The 16,591-nt window shown below is 52.1% G+C and overlaps 1 protein-coding gene across 1 annotated transcript in view; it reads left to right on the top strand.

The window, feature by feature from the left end:
• The window catches only part of TRIP4 (thyroid hormone receptor interactor 4), a 30,021-nt gene that overhangs the window by 12,461 nt on the left and 969 nt on the right, over positions 1-16,591 (top strand). The window contains exon 12 of the mRNA XM_058033146.1: positions 13,479-13,581. Within this exon, the coding sequence (XP_057889129.1) occupies positions 13,479-13,581 (103 nt within the window). The remainder of the gene's footprint in view (positions 1-13,478; positions 13,582-16,591) is intronic.

Here is a 16,591-nt window from a genome sequence, read left to right as displayed (position 1 = left end):
TGGGCCAGAGCTGCTGGATCTTCTTCCAGGAGCTGGAGATCACAGTGGCCACACTGGTGAGAGTTGTGCCCTGTCTGGGGCACTGAGTGGCCTGCAGATGCAGCCATGGACAGGTGAGCTCTTTCCCACCAGGGAGGATGGACAGGAGAGCCACAGGACTACCTGCAGTGAGGCAAGGCTGGAATCAGGAGTCCCTTGAGAAATCTCAGCCTGTGAAAGTCCATGGGTGATGATGATGTGTTCCAGATGTGCTGAGAGCATTGGCCCATGGCCTTGAGAGGCCACTCTTAGCTTGGGATGGTTATGGAAAGCAGGAGAGGACTCTGCTGCAGCTGTGGTTAAAAAGGGAAGGGAAGAGATCTGGCCACTTCAGGCCAGTCAGCTTCACCTTGGACTCTGGGAACCTCATAGAGATTGCTCTTGGAAGCCAGTTTACATTTGTTTTTGTTTATAAAACCAATAAAACAGTTTTGGGCACGTGGAGGAAGGGGACATTAGGACTAGCAAGTGTGGATTTACTTAAGAATAAACTCATGCTTTACTAACCCCATGACCTTCTTGCATCCAGTAGGTAGAATGGAGAGTATCCATTAACCTGCTGTCCTGGAGTAGGCACAAATCCCAGAGGAGTCAAAACCAGTAGAAACTGGTAACTATGTGTTGGTTAAACCACATCTAGAGTACTTGGGTCACCATAAAATTGTTGAAAAACTGGAGCAAGTCCCATGGAGACCACAAGGTGGTTAGGGGCTCCAGCTCTGTGGGGAGAGGCAGGAGACACAGAGATCTTCCCCTTCCTGCAAGGAGAGTGTTGGGAGACAGAGCTGGGCTCTGTGCTGACATACAAGGCAGGAGGGTCATAAATTGAAAAGGGAGGGTTCAATGTGGCTTAAGGGAACAAATCACCATAAGGATGGCCCAGCAGTGGGGCAGGCACTGCCCAAGGGGTTGGGAAAATTTTCAAGACCCAAGAAGACAAAGCTGTGGGCAGCCTCACCTGAATTCAGTGTTTTCCTTGCTTTGGTTGGGAGGTTGGACTAGAGACCTTCAGAGACCTGAGCCTGATGCTGTGACTGACTCCATGCTCCCAAAATGTGGAGCAGGAGCTTTCCTTGAGCTGTGTTTTATGGATTTATAAAACCTGCACTCAGCACCCAGCCCAGCACGGCTGTTCCTGATCCCATTTCATCCCTGCTCACTCCACTGCCCCTTGTGCATGTCAGGTTTGAATCACCAAACCTTGTAGGGCTTGATAGTGAGCCATGACCATCTTGTGAGGTGCAATAACTAAGTTCCTTGGGAAGGAATGCACCAGGATGATCTTGCTGTGCAGAGCTGGAGAGGCAGCAGGAGTTGGGGCTGTTTTTCAGGGAGTTCTTCTCTGCCTTTCCTAACCCTGTGAGGTTTTTACCTGGGAGAGATGCCTGGAAAGACAGGGAGTGTATTTCTGATGAGGTTGTGTCTCTTAGTCACAGGAGGAAGGCAGAGAAGTTAGAGCATGAGCAGCAGAGGGAGCTTTGGGACTGGAATACCATGAAACCTACAGGAATATTTGGCTTTGTATGGAAACAAGCCATGGGAGAGGGAGAGGAAGGGGCACCCAGGCCATTGTAGGGATTTTCTTTTGTAGCATCCACTAATTTTCAGTTTGGGCTTCAGTGTAGGCTCCTGTCCATCTCCTGCTGTGGTGGAAAATAGATCTTGGTCTCTTACAAGTACTTTTCTGTTTGTCACAATCCCTGCTCTTGCTTTGTGGATGGTTCAGGCATTGGTGGAATGGCTGTGACAGCATCTCTGATGTGGGAGTTGTGCTGTAGGTAACTAGCTTTAATCTTCCCAGGAAGGACCTTCCCAGTTAACCACATTCTCTGGGAATCCCTCCCAGTCTGTGGGCACTGCTTGGCTGCAGAGGGGCTGGAGGCAGAGCAGTGTATCCAGGAGCACCATTATCCAACCTGTTAGAGGCAGATTTCCCTTTCTCCTCAATGCTGTGGCATTTCCTAGGTTGCATTTCTCTGCCTTTTTGCTGCTCCCATATTCCAAACTCCTTATAATCCCTAATTTCCTGCTTTTTCTGGTGATTTTGTCTGTTTTTCCCAGGATTCCTTTAAGCAGTGGTAATTTCCCTCACTTGTGAGCTAAAATCCAGAGATTTGAGCCTTTCTGCAGTTGCTTTCTTAGGAAATACCTGTTTTTTTAGGCTCTCAGGAGCAGCAAGTGCATCTGAAGGAAGCTGAGCTGAATTTAATTGCAATTGTCAGCAAGATGACAAAGCTCAGAAATGTGAGTTGGGTCTCGCCAGGAGTAAGATATTCCTGTTGCTCACGTGGGTGTTTCAGCCTGGCTTCATCAGCAGTGTCAGCATTGTGATCCAGTGTGCAAAGGTTCCTTGTAGCTCAGGCAGAGAGGCAAGGAACATGATGCTTTCCCACCACTCAGGGCGTGCAGAAACATTGGGTATTTTCAGGGAATGTGTGAGCAGGCGAGGGGAGGTGATGCAGAGCAGAGACCTCTCGGGGATTGAGCTCTGGTGGAGCTTTTCCAGGCTCTGTGCTTTGGCTCACACCTCTCCTCCTCACCACCTCCTGTTGGAGGCTCCTGCATGTTCCAGAAGAAATCATTTCACAAGTGCAGGGTGAGCCTCACTTGCAGGTTATACCAACCTCCTGAGGATGAAATAGTTCCTGGCTTGCTCACGGTGTTTTGGTGGTGATCCAGTGTTTTTTGGCAGCCACAAAGGTTTGGTTTGACTCTTGTGACTATTTGTTCCCATAGGCAAGGGAGACTGTTCCTGGTCTTAGGTCTGTTTGTCTTTATCCTGGGGGTGTTCAGCCTGGAGAAGAGAAGGCTCTGAGGAGGCCTTGGAGTCCCCTGCAGGGCCTGAAGGGGCTCCAGGAGAGCTGGAGAGGGACTGGGACAAGGAGTGCCAGGGTATGGGGGAATGGCTGCCCACTGCCAGAGGGCAGGGCTGGGTGGCATGCTGAAAGGAATTGTTTCCTGTGAGGGTGGTGAGGCCCTGGCACAGGTACCCAGAGCAGCTGTGGCTGCCCCTGCATCCCTGGAAGTGCCCAAGGCCAGGCTGGACAGGGCTTGGAGCACTTTGTCTAGTGGGAGGTGTCCCTGCCCATAGCAGGGGTGGAATGGGATGAGCTTTAAGGTCCCTTCCACCTTTACCCAGTCTGTGATTCCATGGCTTTGTGGTGTGTCCCACTGTAACTCTCCCATTACCTCTCAGCCCTTTCACTGCTGTCACCCACTCCCTGTTTAGCACTGTCTGCAGATTTAATTTCCCTGCTGTTTGCATCCTCTCTCAAGTTGCTAATGAAGATGTTGTGGCACCCCGCTGGTATTTTTCTATCATTATCCTCATTTAATTTTATTTTTTTTTACACTGGTGCTCAAAAAACCAAAATTAAGCAACGCTGCCCCAGCAGAGTCAGACCCATTCCCTGCCAGAGCTCTTGCATTATGGCCAGGGAGGGGTTATTTAACCACATTTTTGCTGCACATGTAAGCCTGGCCTTTCATCACCACTGAGAGGGGGCGGTTCCTACCTTCCCCTGCCCTACCTGCAGCATTGGAGGCCCAGCTGACGTTGCTGAGATGGTTTGCAGATCCTGAGGACGTGTGGGAAGTGATGATGGAACAGGATCTGTAGTGCTGGAGCTGGCAGGGAGCAGAGGAAGAGCAGAGAAGAGATGTCCTTGTGATTAGGATCAGTCAGGTGCCCTAATCCCAGTTGATGCTGCCTATTGCATGAGCTGGTTAAATCTGCTCCTCTGGGTCTCTTTCCCACGTGAAAAATAAATCAGTTCTTCCAGGCAGAGGTTATTTACACCCCATCTTGCTGCTCAGAGCTGTGATCTTTGGCTTGAAGCTGCTCTGGCAGCAGGAGGGTCCAGCCCAGGTGTTCAGTGTCCCTTGTTGTGTTTGCAGGGAGCTCAGCCCTGCTTGCCTGCTGCCTGCAGATCCCTCTGAAATCTCAGGATTTCCACTTGAGCTTTGCACATCTTGCCCCTCCTCAGAGCACATTCTGGGCTCATTTCCTCCTCTCCCTGGCAGCAGCCCAAAAATCCCTGCTCAAGACCAGAATGATTCCTTTGTTACACTTCTCAGCTAGAGGTGACCTGGAAACTTTTTTCCCCCTTGGAGATCCAAGTGTTCACCGAGGCTTTTCCTTGCTGGGAGCTGACGTCAGTGACACCTCGAGCAGGGCAAGGAGCTGCCCTTGTTTTCCTCAGGAGGTGCCAGTGACCTCAGCAGTGCCCCCTTGGGATCTGTGGCATGGGGCAGGCAGGCCTTGGCGCAGCACCAAAGCCAGCAGGGAGGTGTTTACATTGATGCCATTTCCATGTGCTCTCAAGTCCATGTTCCTTTTGCTAATGGCTTTGATCTGAGAGGTTATTTAGCTGGAAAAAGAGAGTTTCCTGCTGCTGTTTGGGTGGTTGATGGGTGTGCTTGGTTTATTTCAAGTGCCAATACCTGGATGGAGCCATTATACCAGGCTGAACTATTGGCTAATTATGTTTGATGGGAGTTAAGTGTTTATTTTTCATTTCTAGGTGATCACTTAGTGTCCTAAATCTGCTCAGGGAACATGTACAAGCTATTTTTGTGCCACGAGATTGCAGCTATCATTTAAATAGGCTCCAGCTTTCCCACTCAGGAAATTTGGGTTTAAACTTTTGGCCTCCTCTTCCCTCTCTGGTGAAAAGAACAACAAAAAAAGTGAACTCAGGTGCCCAGTGTACAGAACTTGGTTTAGATTCTCAAATGCGAGTGAAGAAGGGTAGAGACTTTCTATATTTAGACTCCAGAAGGTGCCTGTTTAGATTATCTCCAAATAAAGGAACAACAGCCCTCTGGGAGTATTTTCCTTAGGAGTTAATGGGAGGGGAGAAACACAAACACAGACATTGATGTGTGCTTCTAGGAACAGTATAAATGCATAGAGACTTTTTATGGGGACCTGGTCCCTGAGGGAAGGGTTTCCTGGTGCAGGCTGAGTGAGACAAATGCCTGTTTGTGTGGTGCTGTGGCTGTCCTGGCCCCTTCCTTGCCTCCCCACCACCAGGATATTTGCCTTCTCATTCCTGAGGCACCTCTCCCAGTGAAGGATTTTTAGCTAGGTCAGATATCCTTCCTTCTGGAGCAGTCTAGGTGGTTGTTAATGATTGCAGCCCACGAAAGGCCTTTGAACTTTACAGGGCCCTGCATTCTCCTGAGCTGAATTTGTCTTTTCTGTGCAGCCAGATGCCAGATCCAGTGGTGTCAGGCATTAGGCTGGCTCACAGGGTGATGCATCTCTTTAATTCAGGTTCTCACCCCACAAAATCCCCCGATTTGTGGTTCTGGGAGCAGAGCAGGAATGCAGCTGGTTTGGATTAGGGACGGTAAGAGATGGGGGAGTTTTTCCATATGGGAAGTGCTTTGGTTTTCATCAGAGGCTCTTCTGAGGCTCCAGCTGCCTTGCATAAGCCAGCAGGTTTGCTCAGGTCACTGCTCAGGCTGTTAAGATGAAGGAGAGATTGTCACTTGATGATGATTAATTTAGGAATGCATTAGCATGCCAAAGAAATCGAATGATAGAGGCCTGCTTGCCCTCTCCTCTGGTTTCCTAGACCCAAGGGAGAAAGCCAAGCCAAGGCTGAAGCATATGACTTAATTAATGATGACTGTGGACTTTGCCTCTGCTACCATTTCAGCAAACTACTCATGAGCTGGCAGGGCTTTTTCCCTCTCTCAGATGTGGTCACTGATACTTGCTGCCTTCTCACTGTTTGGGTTTTATTTAATCCTGAAACCGAGGGTTAGATAAAACTGACCTGGAGCCCCAGGTCTGGTGCCCCACTGTCTTCCCATCCAGGTTGGGCTGTGACCACCCTTTCCATGGTGACCCCAAATGATGTGTCAGCTGCAGAATGCAGCCCCCACAGTAATGCAGAGTGCCCAAGGACTCTGCTTGCTTAAGCTTTTGTTGTGTGTCACTGATTTCCCAACCCTGAACAGACCGGTCGCTCCAATGCGTTTCCTGGTCCTGTGAGAGATCCCATCCCATCCGGGGGGTTGAATCAGTTCTGGGGGCAGGTGCTGGCATCCTTCCTCCTTGGGGAGCAGCAGCAAGGGTCAGCAAGGGGAGAGGCAGCTGCCCATGTGAGCCAGGGCAGGGGCAGGGCTGTGTTCCCAACGTTTGCGTTTTCCAGCTCGGCTGTGTGTTCTACCCTTGTTCTTCCCAGCTCTGACTGTGAAAGGCCTTTGTGAAGCTGCTTGAAGTCTGACTGTGTGCAGCCAGCTGAGCTACCCTGACTCCCCTCAGCTCCTCCTCCCTGTTGCTTTTCCCTTCTCCTTGCTGATGGTGCAGGTGATGGGGCTGTGTTGGAGCTGAGCTTAGCCCTGTCCCTTGGTATGGGGCATGCAAACAGCCCTTTCAGCCCAGTGCCTTCCCAAATATTATTCCAAGTCCACCCAGTTTCTCCTGGACTGGTTGTCAGGCACTCCATAAATACCTCCAGCCTTTCCAGGGTTTACCATGGGCGGGTTTTGGGCTGGCATGTGAGGGCAGGAGGGTGTTGGTGGCTGTAGGTCCTGCACTGCCGGTTCAGCTGAGCCCTGACAGGCAGCTTAGAGTGCACCAGCACAAGGCTGAATTTGAAATCTACATTTCAAAGTCCTGTTATTACTTACTATGTTTTAATTGCTTCCCCTGCCCTTCAAATCAAAGCACAGCCTGTGGTGTAGAGACACCTCGATGGGAGCCGGGCTCTGAGAACACCCACCCGATGGATCCGCCCCTCCAGGGAAGGATCCCGCGGCCGTCCCAGCAGCATCTGGTTCTACCAGCCAGGCATGGAGGGGCAGAGCAGCCCAGGGCTGCCAGGCATTGTGGTGGGAAGAAGGGGAAAGGAAGGCAGGCTCACAAAATTCCTTGTGCATCCTGGTGCAGGGAGCATGTGCCAGCACACAGAGCTGCCAGCGGCAGCTGTAAGCGCTCAGGAACAGCAGGGAGGATGTTGACTGCAACAATGCATCAAGGCTGTGGTTTGTAGCCTCAATAGTCAGGCAGTTAACTTTTTTTCTCTTTTATTTTTTTTTAACAAAGACATTTTGATTGCCAAATCCATAACCATTAGCAGCTGTGGTTTCGAGCTGTTCCTTCCTCACACGTTGCAGTCTAGACCTGACAGGCTTTCAAACAAAAGTTTGGCTGACGGCTTTTGTTTGGATTTCTTTGTGATCCTACTTTTTTTTCCTGCTTTTCGTGTTCTCTTGATTTGAACTGAACATCAGCGTGCATCCCTTTGCTAACTCAGCCTCTGTGGAGCAGCTCTGCTGCATCCCTGAGCTCTTCCATGGCCAAGGACAGCTTGTAGTGTTCTTTGGGTGCATGTTCTGGATGTTTCTGCCTCGAGCTAGAAAATTTGGCATTTCTAGAAACTTGGATGTGCTTTAGGGTTTCTATTTAGGAAAATGTTACGTTTCTCATGGGCCAAAGGCTGGTTGGCATATGACCTTAAAAAATGGTGCTTGACAATGTGCTTGGAGCTGGAAGTGTGATGCAAGACTGTGTCATGAGGGTGATCAAAACTCGGAGTGAAGCACTTGCTGCTCTGCAAGCGCTTTTCAGGACTGGAGGGCTGAATCAGGAGGTGACACAGTGGTGGTAAACCTGAATCTGCTGTTGGCAGTTGGGTGTCACCTGTGTGTGAGCGTGCCCTGGGGCACTCAGGGTGAAGGCTGTGTTGGGAGAATTGGCTGGATAATTCCCCAAAGGGAACGTCCTTGTAAAGAGATGATGGAGACCACTGCTGTCAGAACAAATGACAGGGAGCTGATGCTCCTAAGCCACTCTCCTTGGAAAAGTGACAGGCCAAATGTGGCTTGGACACAGTGGCACCCACATCCAATTAAGCATTATCTCTCAGATTTGATGGCTTCAATTCTCCTGGATCCATGTGTTTGTGGTGCAGGCATTGCTGCGAGTGCCCTTATTTGGCTGCAGCACCCCCATCCCTCCCAAAAAGCTGCCCATTTTCTTTTCCCTCTTGCAAACCACTGAAGAAACATTTTCTAGCTGGATGGTGAGCAATTTCCCTCCGGAGAGGAGGAGAAAATGGCTGTTTAGTAGTTAATTACCTGTTACGTGTCTGTGGCAGCGATGAAGCTTATGAGGCATGAAAGAAGAGCGGATCCGCCTCTCCCACAAATCACCAAGAAAACGGGGCGAAGGAACTTGGGCTCCCAGGGGCTCCCTTGCATCCCACTCCTCTTTTTGCACGTGGCCAAGGGGTGTCTCGCACAGCCAGGACGAGCCCAGAGTGTGTTTCTGCCTGCTGGGGGGCGCTGATTTATTGCCCCTGCTGGATGCAGCAGCCCCGCTCTGCCAGAGGAGATGCTGCCTCCACCAGGATGATTTTTTCCCCTTTGAATGCATTTTATGGTGAATTCTCTTGCCAACACACGGGGTCTGCTTGCTTTTATTCTTTCCAGACAGCGTTGCTTTCCAGTGCTGTCTCTTTTATTTGGAGAGCAGCAGGGAAATGAAGGCTGGAGCGGGTGTCCTGGCCCGGCGCTGCCTGGCAGAGCGAGCCGTGTTTTCCCTCTTGTTCACCGGGGAGCCACGCCAGGAAAATGATTCACCCCTTTCCATCGTGAACCTTGCAGAGCATCTCAAGCACCTCCTGGCTGCTGGTGTCCCCAGCAGCTGCAAGATGGAGAGACAGTGGCAGTGACCAGGGCAAGGACCGCAGGTTCCAGCGTGCAATTCTCCGCCGCTGCCCGCGATGTGCGCTCCCATGGCAAGCCCAGCTCGGGCTGCATTGCAGGGCTCCACAGGCTGGCTGCCGCGTGTGAAACCAGGACTGTTCCCACCCCTTTTGTGTCCCCAGGCCTTAATGAGAGCAGGAATGCTCCTGGAGGGTCGCTAGAGAAGCTGCGGAGCGCGCTGGGGCTTTGTGCTGTGCGGAGCCGCTGCTCGGTGCACGCGGTGCCTTTGTTCCTGCCTCGGATGCACCAGAGCAGAGCTCATCTCGTTAGTGATGGTTTGGCTTCCCCCCAGGACGTTTTCCTTCTGCTCTTTCCATTCCCTGCCTCCGGGTCACAGCAGTTGGGTTCAAGCCAGTGCAGCTTATTGGGGAGAGGAGCAGAAATTGAGGGGTTTGGGATGTTTTATTTTTTTTTCCTCCTGTGGAGATGCGATCAGGATGAGCAAAGGGTCCCAAATGCTGCATTAAGTACCAGGAATGCTGGGTGAGCCTGCCCGGCCCCACCATCCTGCTGCAGGCTTTACCTAAATTGGGAAAGGAAAAAGTGTAACAGATTGGTGTGGGGGGGGAAAATCTAGCAGGATTTTTTTTCCTCAGATGTCAGAGAAGGTGGGTTTGTGTCTCTGCTGGCTCCGAGCTGGCTCGTCCCCTCCTTTGCTCTTTTGCTGTGGGCTGTGGAGCGGGAGGCTGGCAGCCCTGCTGCTATTCCTGGTGGTGACAAGCTGGTGATGGGAGACGAGGGATGGTGAAAACAAAGTGTAGGGAACATTCATTAGCAATTATCCCTGCTTGCAGCTTGAGCTGGGTGGCTGTTGGGGACATCTGATAGCCACTTAATACGTGTGCCAAGCGCTGGCTCTGGCGTCAGGGTGAGTCTGGTGGGCAGTTTTTGGAGGAGCCCAGTGCTCAGCTGCCTTTTCCACCTTCCTTTAACCTCGAGCTCTTCCTGCAGGTGTTAAGCTGCCTTGAGATGTGCTTTTCCCTTCCCTCCCACCTAATCTCCTCACAGCTGGGGTCTCCCAGACCTGTTAGCAGCAAAGTGAAGCCCAGCTGGAGAGGTGGGACGAGCAGGGGGGGCAGTGGCTGTGTGTGGAGTGTGTCTGTGGGGTGTTGGTGTGAAGCAGTGGGAGGAGCAGCTCTTGGTGAGCCACATCAGCTGCTTTCAGCCCACACAGCCCACTGGCCTCCCACCTCCCTTGCTGCCTGCTGACTACAAGGTGGCAGAAGGTCTGAAAGGAGGCTACATCTCCTTTTTCACACTGTAGTTGCATTGCATAACCTCTCTCTTTCGAGCTTCTCTGGTCATCTGCAGGACTGGAGAAGGGTAGGTTTGCTCCTTTTTGAGGGACAATCTGGTCTCTGGACTGTGTTTGTTGTATCCAGGTTGCTTCCAGGGAGAGGCAGTGTAAAGCTGGAGTATCAGCCCCTATCTTATTAACACCACCAATACAAGAGAGATGAGTGCTGTTGAATTTAAGAAGGAACATCCCCCATCAGACTCCTGGCTGGGTTTGATTCTTTGGTCTCTGGAAGAGAGGGAGCATGGTTTCACTCTGAACTGACCTTTTATTTGAAGAACTGCTGCTGGAGATTGTCTTTACTGGGGGTCACAGAATCCCAGACTGGTTGGGGTTGGGAGTGACCATAGAGTTCATCTCATTTTATTCCCTGCCATGGGGTGAAGCACACCTCCCACTAGAGCCAGTGACACCAAGCCTGTCCAACCTGAGCAACATGACAGGATGTGCTCTGTCCTCCCCCTCTGCCACACCAGCTCTGGGTTTGGGCTTTTATTCCAAGCTCAGGTTTACTGAAGTGATGATGGGCTGCCTGTGGGGTGGAGTAGTTGGGAATAAATTTCTTCTCTGCCTCCTAAACTTCCGGCTTTTCAGACAGTAGAGTAACACAACTGACTTTTCACAGCAGAAACAGTGAGAAATTAGGTTTTGGTACTTCAATTTGGGCAGCTTTGGACAATGTAACAGAGGCTGACCTGTTTGGTGTCTTGATGGCAGCATCTCTTTTGAGAATGGAGCTTTCTGTGGGATGAATGAATGGAATTTAGTCATGGAAGGCACTAGGGGAAGAAGGGAGCTGGGCTGTTGGCTTGGCTCAGCATCTTGTGGGAGCTCAGCCTCATCTTCCTTGCTTCGGAACATCCTGACTCTAGGCAAAGGAAAGGGTTATAGCTCTTTCTCAGCTCCAGCCCACGGGAATATTCTGGATCCTTGTTCACCTGGATGGGATAAGAGGTTTCTGGGGTAGGTACAATAGGAAGCCTTAAATGCAGTGGCTGGATGAGAGGCTCCTTCCCTGCCTCCTGGAAGTGAGATGCCGGAGGAAGGACCAAAGCTTTTCAAAATTAAAAAGGACGCAGAGGGGTTTGGCTCACAGACAGAAATGCACCCTGGCAGCAAAGATGAAAGGCTGTGGTGTGGAAGCAGGAGTTCAAGTCACAGTGTGGCAGCCACCTTGGCCTTGAGATTGGACTGAGCGGGAACTGCTGGAGCTGAAGGCTCCATCCAGGTTTGAATGAAAGCTGTCAGTGGAGAAATCAGCTGGCTGTTGCTTCCCTGCAGGTGCCTGTTTGGGAGGTGTTCCTAGCATGGGGCTGTAAAAGGTGTGAAGGGGACATGGTGGTGTCCAGGTCCACCTGGGAGATGTGGCTGAGGGCATTTGGGGAGCAGCTGTGTTCCAGCAGCAGCACCTCTGCCACACACCCGTCCTGGCTGCCCCACGGGCTGAACCAGGGGTAGTGGAGCAGGAGGGATCCCCTCTGCAGCCAGGTTTGGGTAGCCTTTGCTCCTCCAGCCTTGAAGGACCTTGGTCCTTTGGCTTGTCCTCATCTCCAGCCACGGAGGTGCCGCTGGTCACCCAGGAGATACTGACAGTGACAGAGCAGTGCCAGCATTTCACACTCTCCAGGCACTGACTGGGATATTCACATTGGCTCTTCCTAACCTTCCAAGATCCTCCTTCCCTGCAGATGGGAAATGAAAATCCTTGGCATGGGCACGGAGCAGTGGAAGCAAGTCAAGTAAGGTGACTCAGCCAAAAGAGAACAGAGAGGAGGAAAGCTGTCCAAGGCTGGGTTGGTGCAGCAGGGCATGGGCACATGGAGCAGATCAGGGCAGCTCCTCCTCCCCAGCACAGAGCAGCTGAGTGCTTGTACCTCTCTCTTACCCAGTGCACAGCTCTTCCAGGCTGTGGAAAATGAGAGGGCTTGGAAACGCTTCCCCTGGTTGATCCAATCCCAGCGTTGGGCTTCTGTAAATCTCCCTGAGCTGCTGGCAGTGCTGCCAAGCCCTGCTGCAGTGTGGGCAGAGCAGGTCTCTCCCTGCTTCCCTTGCCGTGCCCAGCTGTTCCAGGGCAAATCCAAACTCATCTTGGCAGGTCGGTGAGAGCTTTTCAAACACCCGGCCTAGGAGTCATTTGTTACTAACAAATGGGGGATTTGCCAGGACACGCAGCTCCATCTGCTCTGGCATCCTGTCCCCTCCAGCAGCCTTGATGGATCTGCTCGAGGAAGGCAAGGGAGCAGGGAAAAAAAAGAAGGCATTTTTCCCATGGAAGGAAAAGCACTTCCGCAGTCTGTTTGAGCAGGGTTTCCTGGGCTGGAGCATCCTCTGCCATGTGCTGGCCTCAGTGCTGTCAGCACCAGCTCTGCAGCTCATGGACAGTCTGAGGTGAGAGCTGAGACATACATTTTTTATGACTGTTTTGCATTTCACCTCTGAATGCTGGGGAGGCTGAGCTGCAGCCAGCCAGGATCTTGGTATGCTTCCTGCACGGAGTGGGTTTTTTCTCTTTTTTCCCCACATGGTTAATGAGAGAAACAATTTTAGAGGTCTTTTTCCAACCTAAATGCTTCTGTGATTCTATAATCTGTTTATTCTCTTCCTGTAAAATTCCTCCATGTGTTGAGTGTGTTAAAATCCCTCCAATGATTCTGTGAATGGAGCCAGCCCTGAGCTGGCCTCTCTGAGCCATCACCTCGGTGTGTAGCAGGTGTGTTGCTCACCCTTTATAGGCAAGTGAATATCAAGGAATGTGTGTCCCACAGCAGGACTGTGCACACTCTCCAAGTCTCAAATCCTTGTGTTTGGGATTGAGCTTTGTGGGGAACATTTGGGGGTGTATCTGTAGCTGGGACAGCTGGTGGTGGCCACCTCTCTAGTGGTTGTTTCAGGCTGAGTTTGGCAGGTTGTCTTGGTTGTGGTGCTGGTGTGCTGTCCATGACCTGTTAGGGATTAGTGTGAATATTCACATTGCTGGTCACCTGAATCCGGGGATGCATCAGGCTGAAAATCTGTCCCTTGCTTGTCCCAGTGAACAGGTGGGCTGGTGATGGTAGGGCTCCAACCACGTCCCTCTCAACATCCCAGGGTTCTGATCTGCCTAAATCAAGTGTGAAACCACAGGGGTGGCGCAGGGGGTGCCAAAGGGGGCTGAAAGGGGCTTGGGAACACCCAGGGTGAGCAGATCCAAAGAGGCACAGTGAGAAGAGCCTGAGCAAGGGACTTGCGGAATAAGACCCAAACCTGGAATTGTTGGGTTTTCTTTCATTAGAAGTTCTTGAAGTGGTTTGGTCTGAGCTGCTACAGCCTCCACATAACCCATGTCTTGGCTAAGATCCCTCTGTCTTGCCCACTGAGCTCTGTCTGTGCCCATGCAGCCGTCCTGACTCTGCTCTCTGTGTCTCTCTGTGTTTCACAGTATCCGGACCTGAGCCAGGAGTCCGGCTCTCCATTTGTCTTTATCTGCACGAATCCCCAGGAGATGGTTCTCAAGTTTCCCATCAAAGGAAAACACAAAATCTGTAAGTAGTAAAGTTTCCCCAGGTGCCCCCCCAGCCCTCAGAGCCTTGCCACCCCAGCTTGCTGCTGCCAGATGAGTTCCCAACCTTCGCCGGCTGCTCTTTGATCTGGAGGTGTTTGTTTAATGGCTTGAGTACATCTGTAATATTTTTTTTTTGTCTTCAGTTCCCCCTTTCCCCAGATGTTGCTTCCTTCCAAATACATCCTCTGCAAACACTTGGGGAGTCAAAGAGCAGTTGTGTCAGTGGCTGATCTGCCAGCACCAGCATGGGTCAGGATGGGAATTGGTGCAGCAGTGCCGGATCCAGGCACCCTTCGTGTCCTGCAGTTCCAAACCACACTCTTGCCCCTGAGGGCTTGAACAGCAAGAGCTGCAGGGCCAGATGGACGTTCCCCATCTGCAGGCCGATGGGATGGGGTGGGGTGGGATGCCCTGTGCTGGCAGAGCACACAGGGAAGCGCCGCAGCATCTGCCCGCGCCGCGCTCGCCAGCGCCGTCAGTCCCTTTTACGAGGCACCAGCCCCTCCGCAGGCTGCCAGTTATCCCTGCTGTAAAAAGGGTGGAGGAGGGAATGCGGCAGCTGGGGAGCCCGCAGTCAGCTCCGTCCTTATTAGCAGCCTCCCTCCCCAGCACACAGCCCGGGGAAGGCACCGCACGCGCTTGCAGGGCATGTGAAAAATTAATTTGACGGGCTAAAAGCAGCAGAAGCAGGAAGGGTCTCGGCTGTTTGTTCAGCAGAGCTGACAACTGGGTGATCTCCCTCCTTTCCACATGGATCCTTGGGCTAGTACCTGGGGTTCAGGAGTGCTGGGATTTCTCAGGTTAATAAGGGCTTTTTTGAAGCACAGCAGAGAGTTATTTTTGTTGGCTTTGAGGGTTTTTTTCCCCTCTCTTCTCAGGGAATCACCTTTCTCCCACAGCTGGGTGTTGGGATGTCCTGCAAAACCATTTGGTTTCTTCCTTGCCTTTTTGAGCAGCAGCTGGGAGGTGTATTCAGCCAATGCTGACCAGTGCTTGGAGACCTGCGGGCCTTTGAATCTCGCTCGTGGTCCTCCCCCTAGATGGGTTATTCTGAGTGCCAGTGAGCAGGCAGGAGTTATTTAGGATGCAAATCTTGGCTGTGGGTTAGCCTCGTGGCCCTTGCGTGCTGGTGCAGCCACTGCATCCTTTTTTCCTCTTGTTTTAACCTCTCCTTTGCCCTCTCTCTGCCAGGCTCTCGAGCTCCTTCACTCCCACCTCTGCCTCTGTGTGGCCGTGGGTGGGAGAGGGCGAAGCTGCTCTGCGGCTCCTGCCCGTCTGCCTTGCCGGGTGCAGGTGCTGCCAGTCCCCTCCCCATCTGTCACATCATCTCCTTTGTGTTGTGACACTTTCCTGCTTGGAGAGGGATCAGTCTAACAGCCTGGAAGGGAGCCGGCTGTGCTGGCGGCTGCCTGTGCTCCCACTGCCACTGCTGGCCCTGCCTTCCCTGCCCTCCATCCCAGTAGGAGCTGTCACAGGAGCAGCACAGGGGGGCCGTGGAGCTGTGTGCTCACCTCCCAGGAGGGACGTGGTCCGTCTGGGTGATATTTATGACAGCCTGGGGAAGGAGCAGGGAAGCCTTTGACCTTTCATCGGCGCAAGGCGCTGTTTTAATAGAAGCTGGCATTGCATCCCAGGCAGTCAGAAGCTTAATTCTCCCAGCTGGAAGCTGAGCAGAGGGAAGGTGCCAGCTCACATCCTCGCTTGGGCTTGCTGGCTGCCCTGGTCTCCTTCAAACCTGGCTCAAACCATGACAAAATGCCAGTTTGTCCTGTTGGGAAGCCAAGCCAGAGCAGTTTTCCTTGCCAGATAACAGCATGGACCTCGCCACAGTGACATCCGGATGCTTCTCTGTTGCAAATTGTTTCTAGCAGCCTGGGGATGGGAAAAAAACCCTAGCATGGCTCAATTTTTGCTCTCAGGGTCATTGTTTTTGTGGAAGGGGTGGGCACAGTGTTGCATCTGGGAGCACAGCTCTCCCCAGATATGTCCCCTTGTAGTTTTAGTGCGAGAGGACAAAGCTTATTGGCCTTTCTCATGGGAGAGTTCCTTGAATCCAGGCAAAGCTACCATGAAGCATCAATTAGAAGCCTCCCTCCAACAGCCAGTGTCTGGAAGAGTGAAGAGGAGCAGAGGACATGGTGTGAGACAAGAGGCCTTGAATCATTGAGCAGAAAGAGCAAGGGACCCTGGGGCTTTGCCTTATTTTTAGCCTTTTCTTAAAGGTTACCTGTGTGGTGTTTGCAAGCTGGAAGAGCAGAGGAGCTCCCAGTGTTTTTGGGTCCAGGAGAAGCAGGCAGGCTCATGAAAAGCAGCAGCCCTGGTGACAGTAGGTGGTGTCGGGGGACCAGAGCATGGAGAGAAGGTGAACTTGCTGCCTTTCTCCTGCCAAAGCCACCCCTGACGTGAGGACAGGGTGGTCTGACACACTGCTGGGCTGGCTCAGCCTGCTGGGTGCCAGTGACTGGAAACAGCAATTGCAAGGAGGGGGCTTCTTCCCCATCCTAAGGTGGTTGGGAATGTTTTCTCTGGGGTGGCCAAGGGGATGGAGGATCTCCCAGAACATCTTCAAGCCATGTTTCAGTTCGTGGATCTGTGGCATTTGTGGTCTGCACACTTTGTTGAACTGGAATTGAGAAGGTTTCTTGGTTTGAAGAGAAGGTGATGGTCACTGGCTGGTTAGGAGCCGTTTTCTCTGGAGAAGCACCTGCTTCTTACGGCACATGGACATTTAGCAGCAGATTTTGGAGCAGTGGTTGAAGCAGAGCTTTGGAGCCTGGTGTACCTTGCCCTATCTCTGTTCCCAGCTGCAGAGACAGGAGGAGGCTGGCATTTAGAGGATGGGAAGATCCAAGGGAGCAGCAGGAAGGCAAGTCCTGGGGAGATGTGGCATTAGAGGAGGGACCAGTGTTGGCTGCTGGCAGAGCCTCTCTGGGAGCTGGGAGAGCAGGAGCATCCCTGCGTTTTTACTGACAGGAAGAAGAGGACAAGGA

The sequence above is a fragment of the Melospiza georgiana genome, chromosome 13 (genome assembly GCF_028018845.1).
Source record: "Melospiza georgiana isolate bMelGeo1 chromosome 13, bMelGeo1.pri, whole genome shotgun sequence".
Classification (NCBI taxonomy): Eukaryota; Metazoa; Chordata; class Aves; order Passeriformes; family Passerellidae; genus Melospiza; species Melospiza georgiana.
Note: the sequence above shows the minus strand (reverse complement) of the source record. Positions and strands in the feature narration are given on the sequence as shown.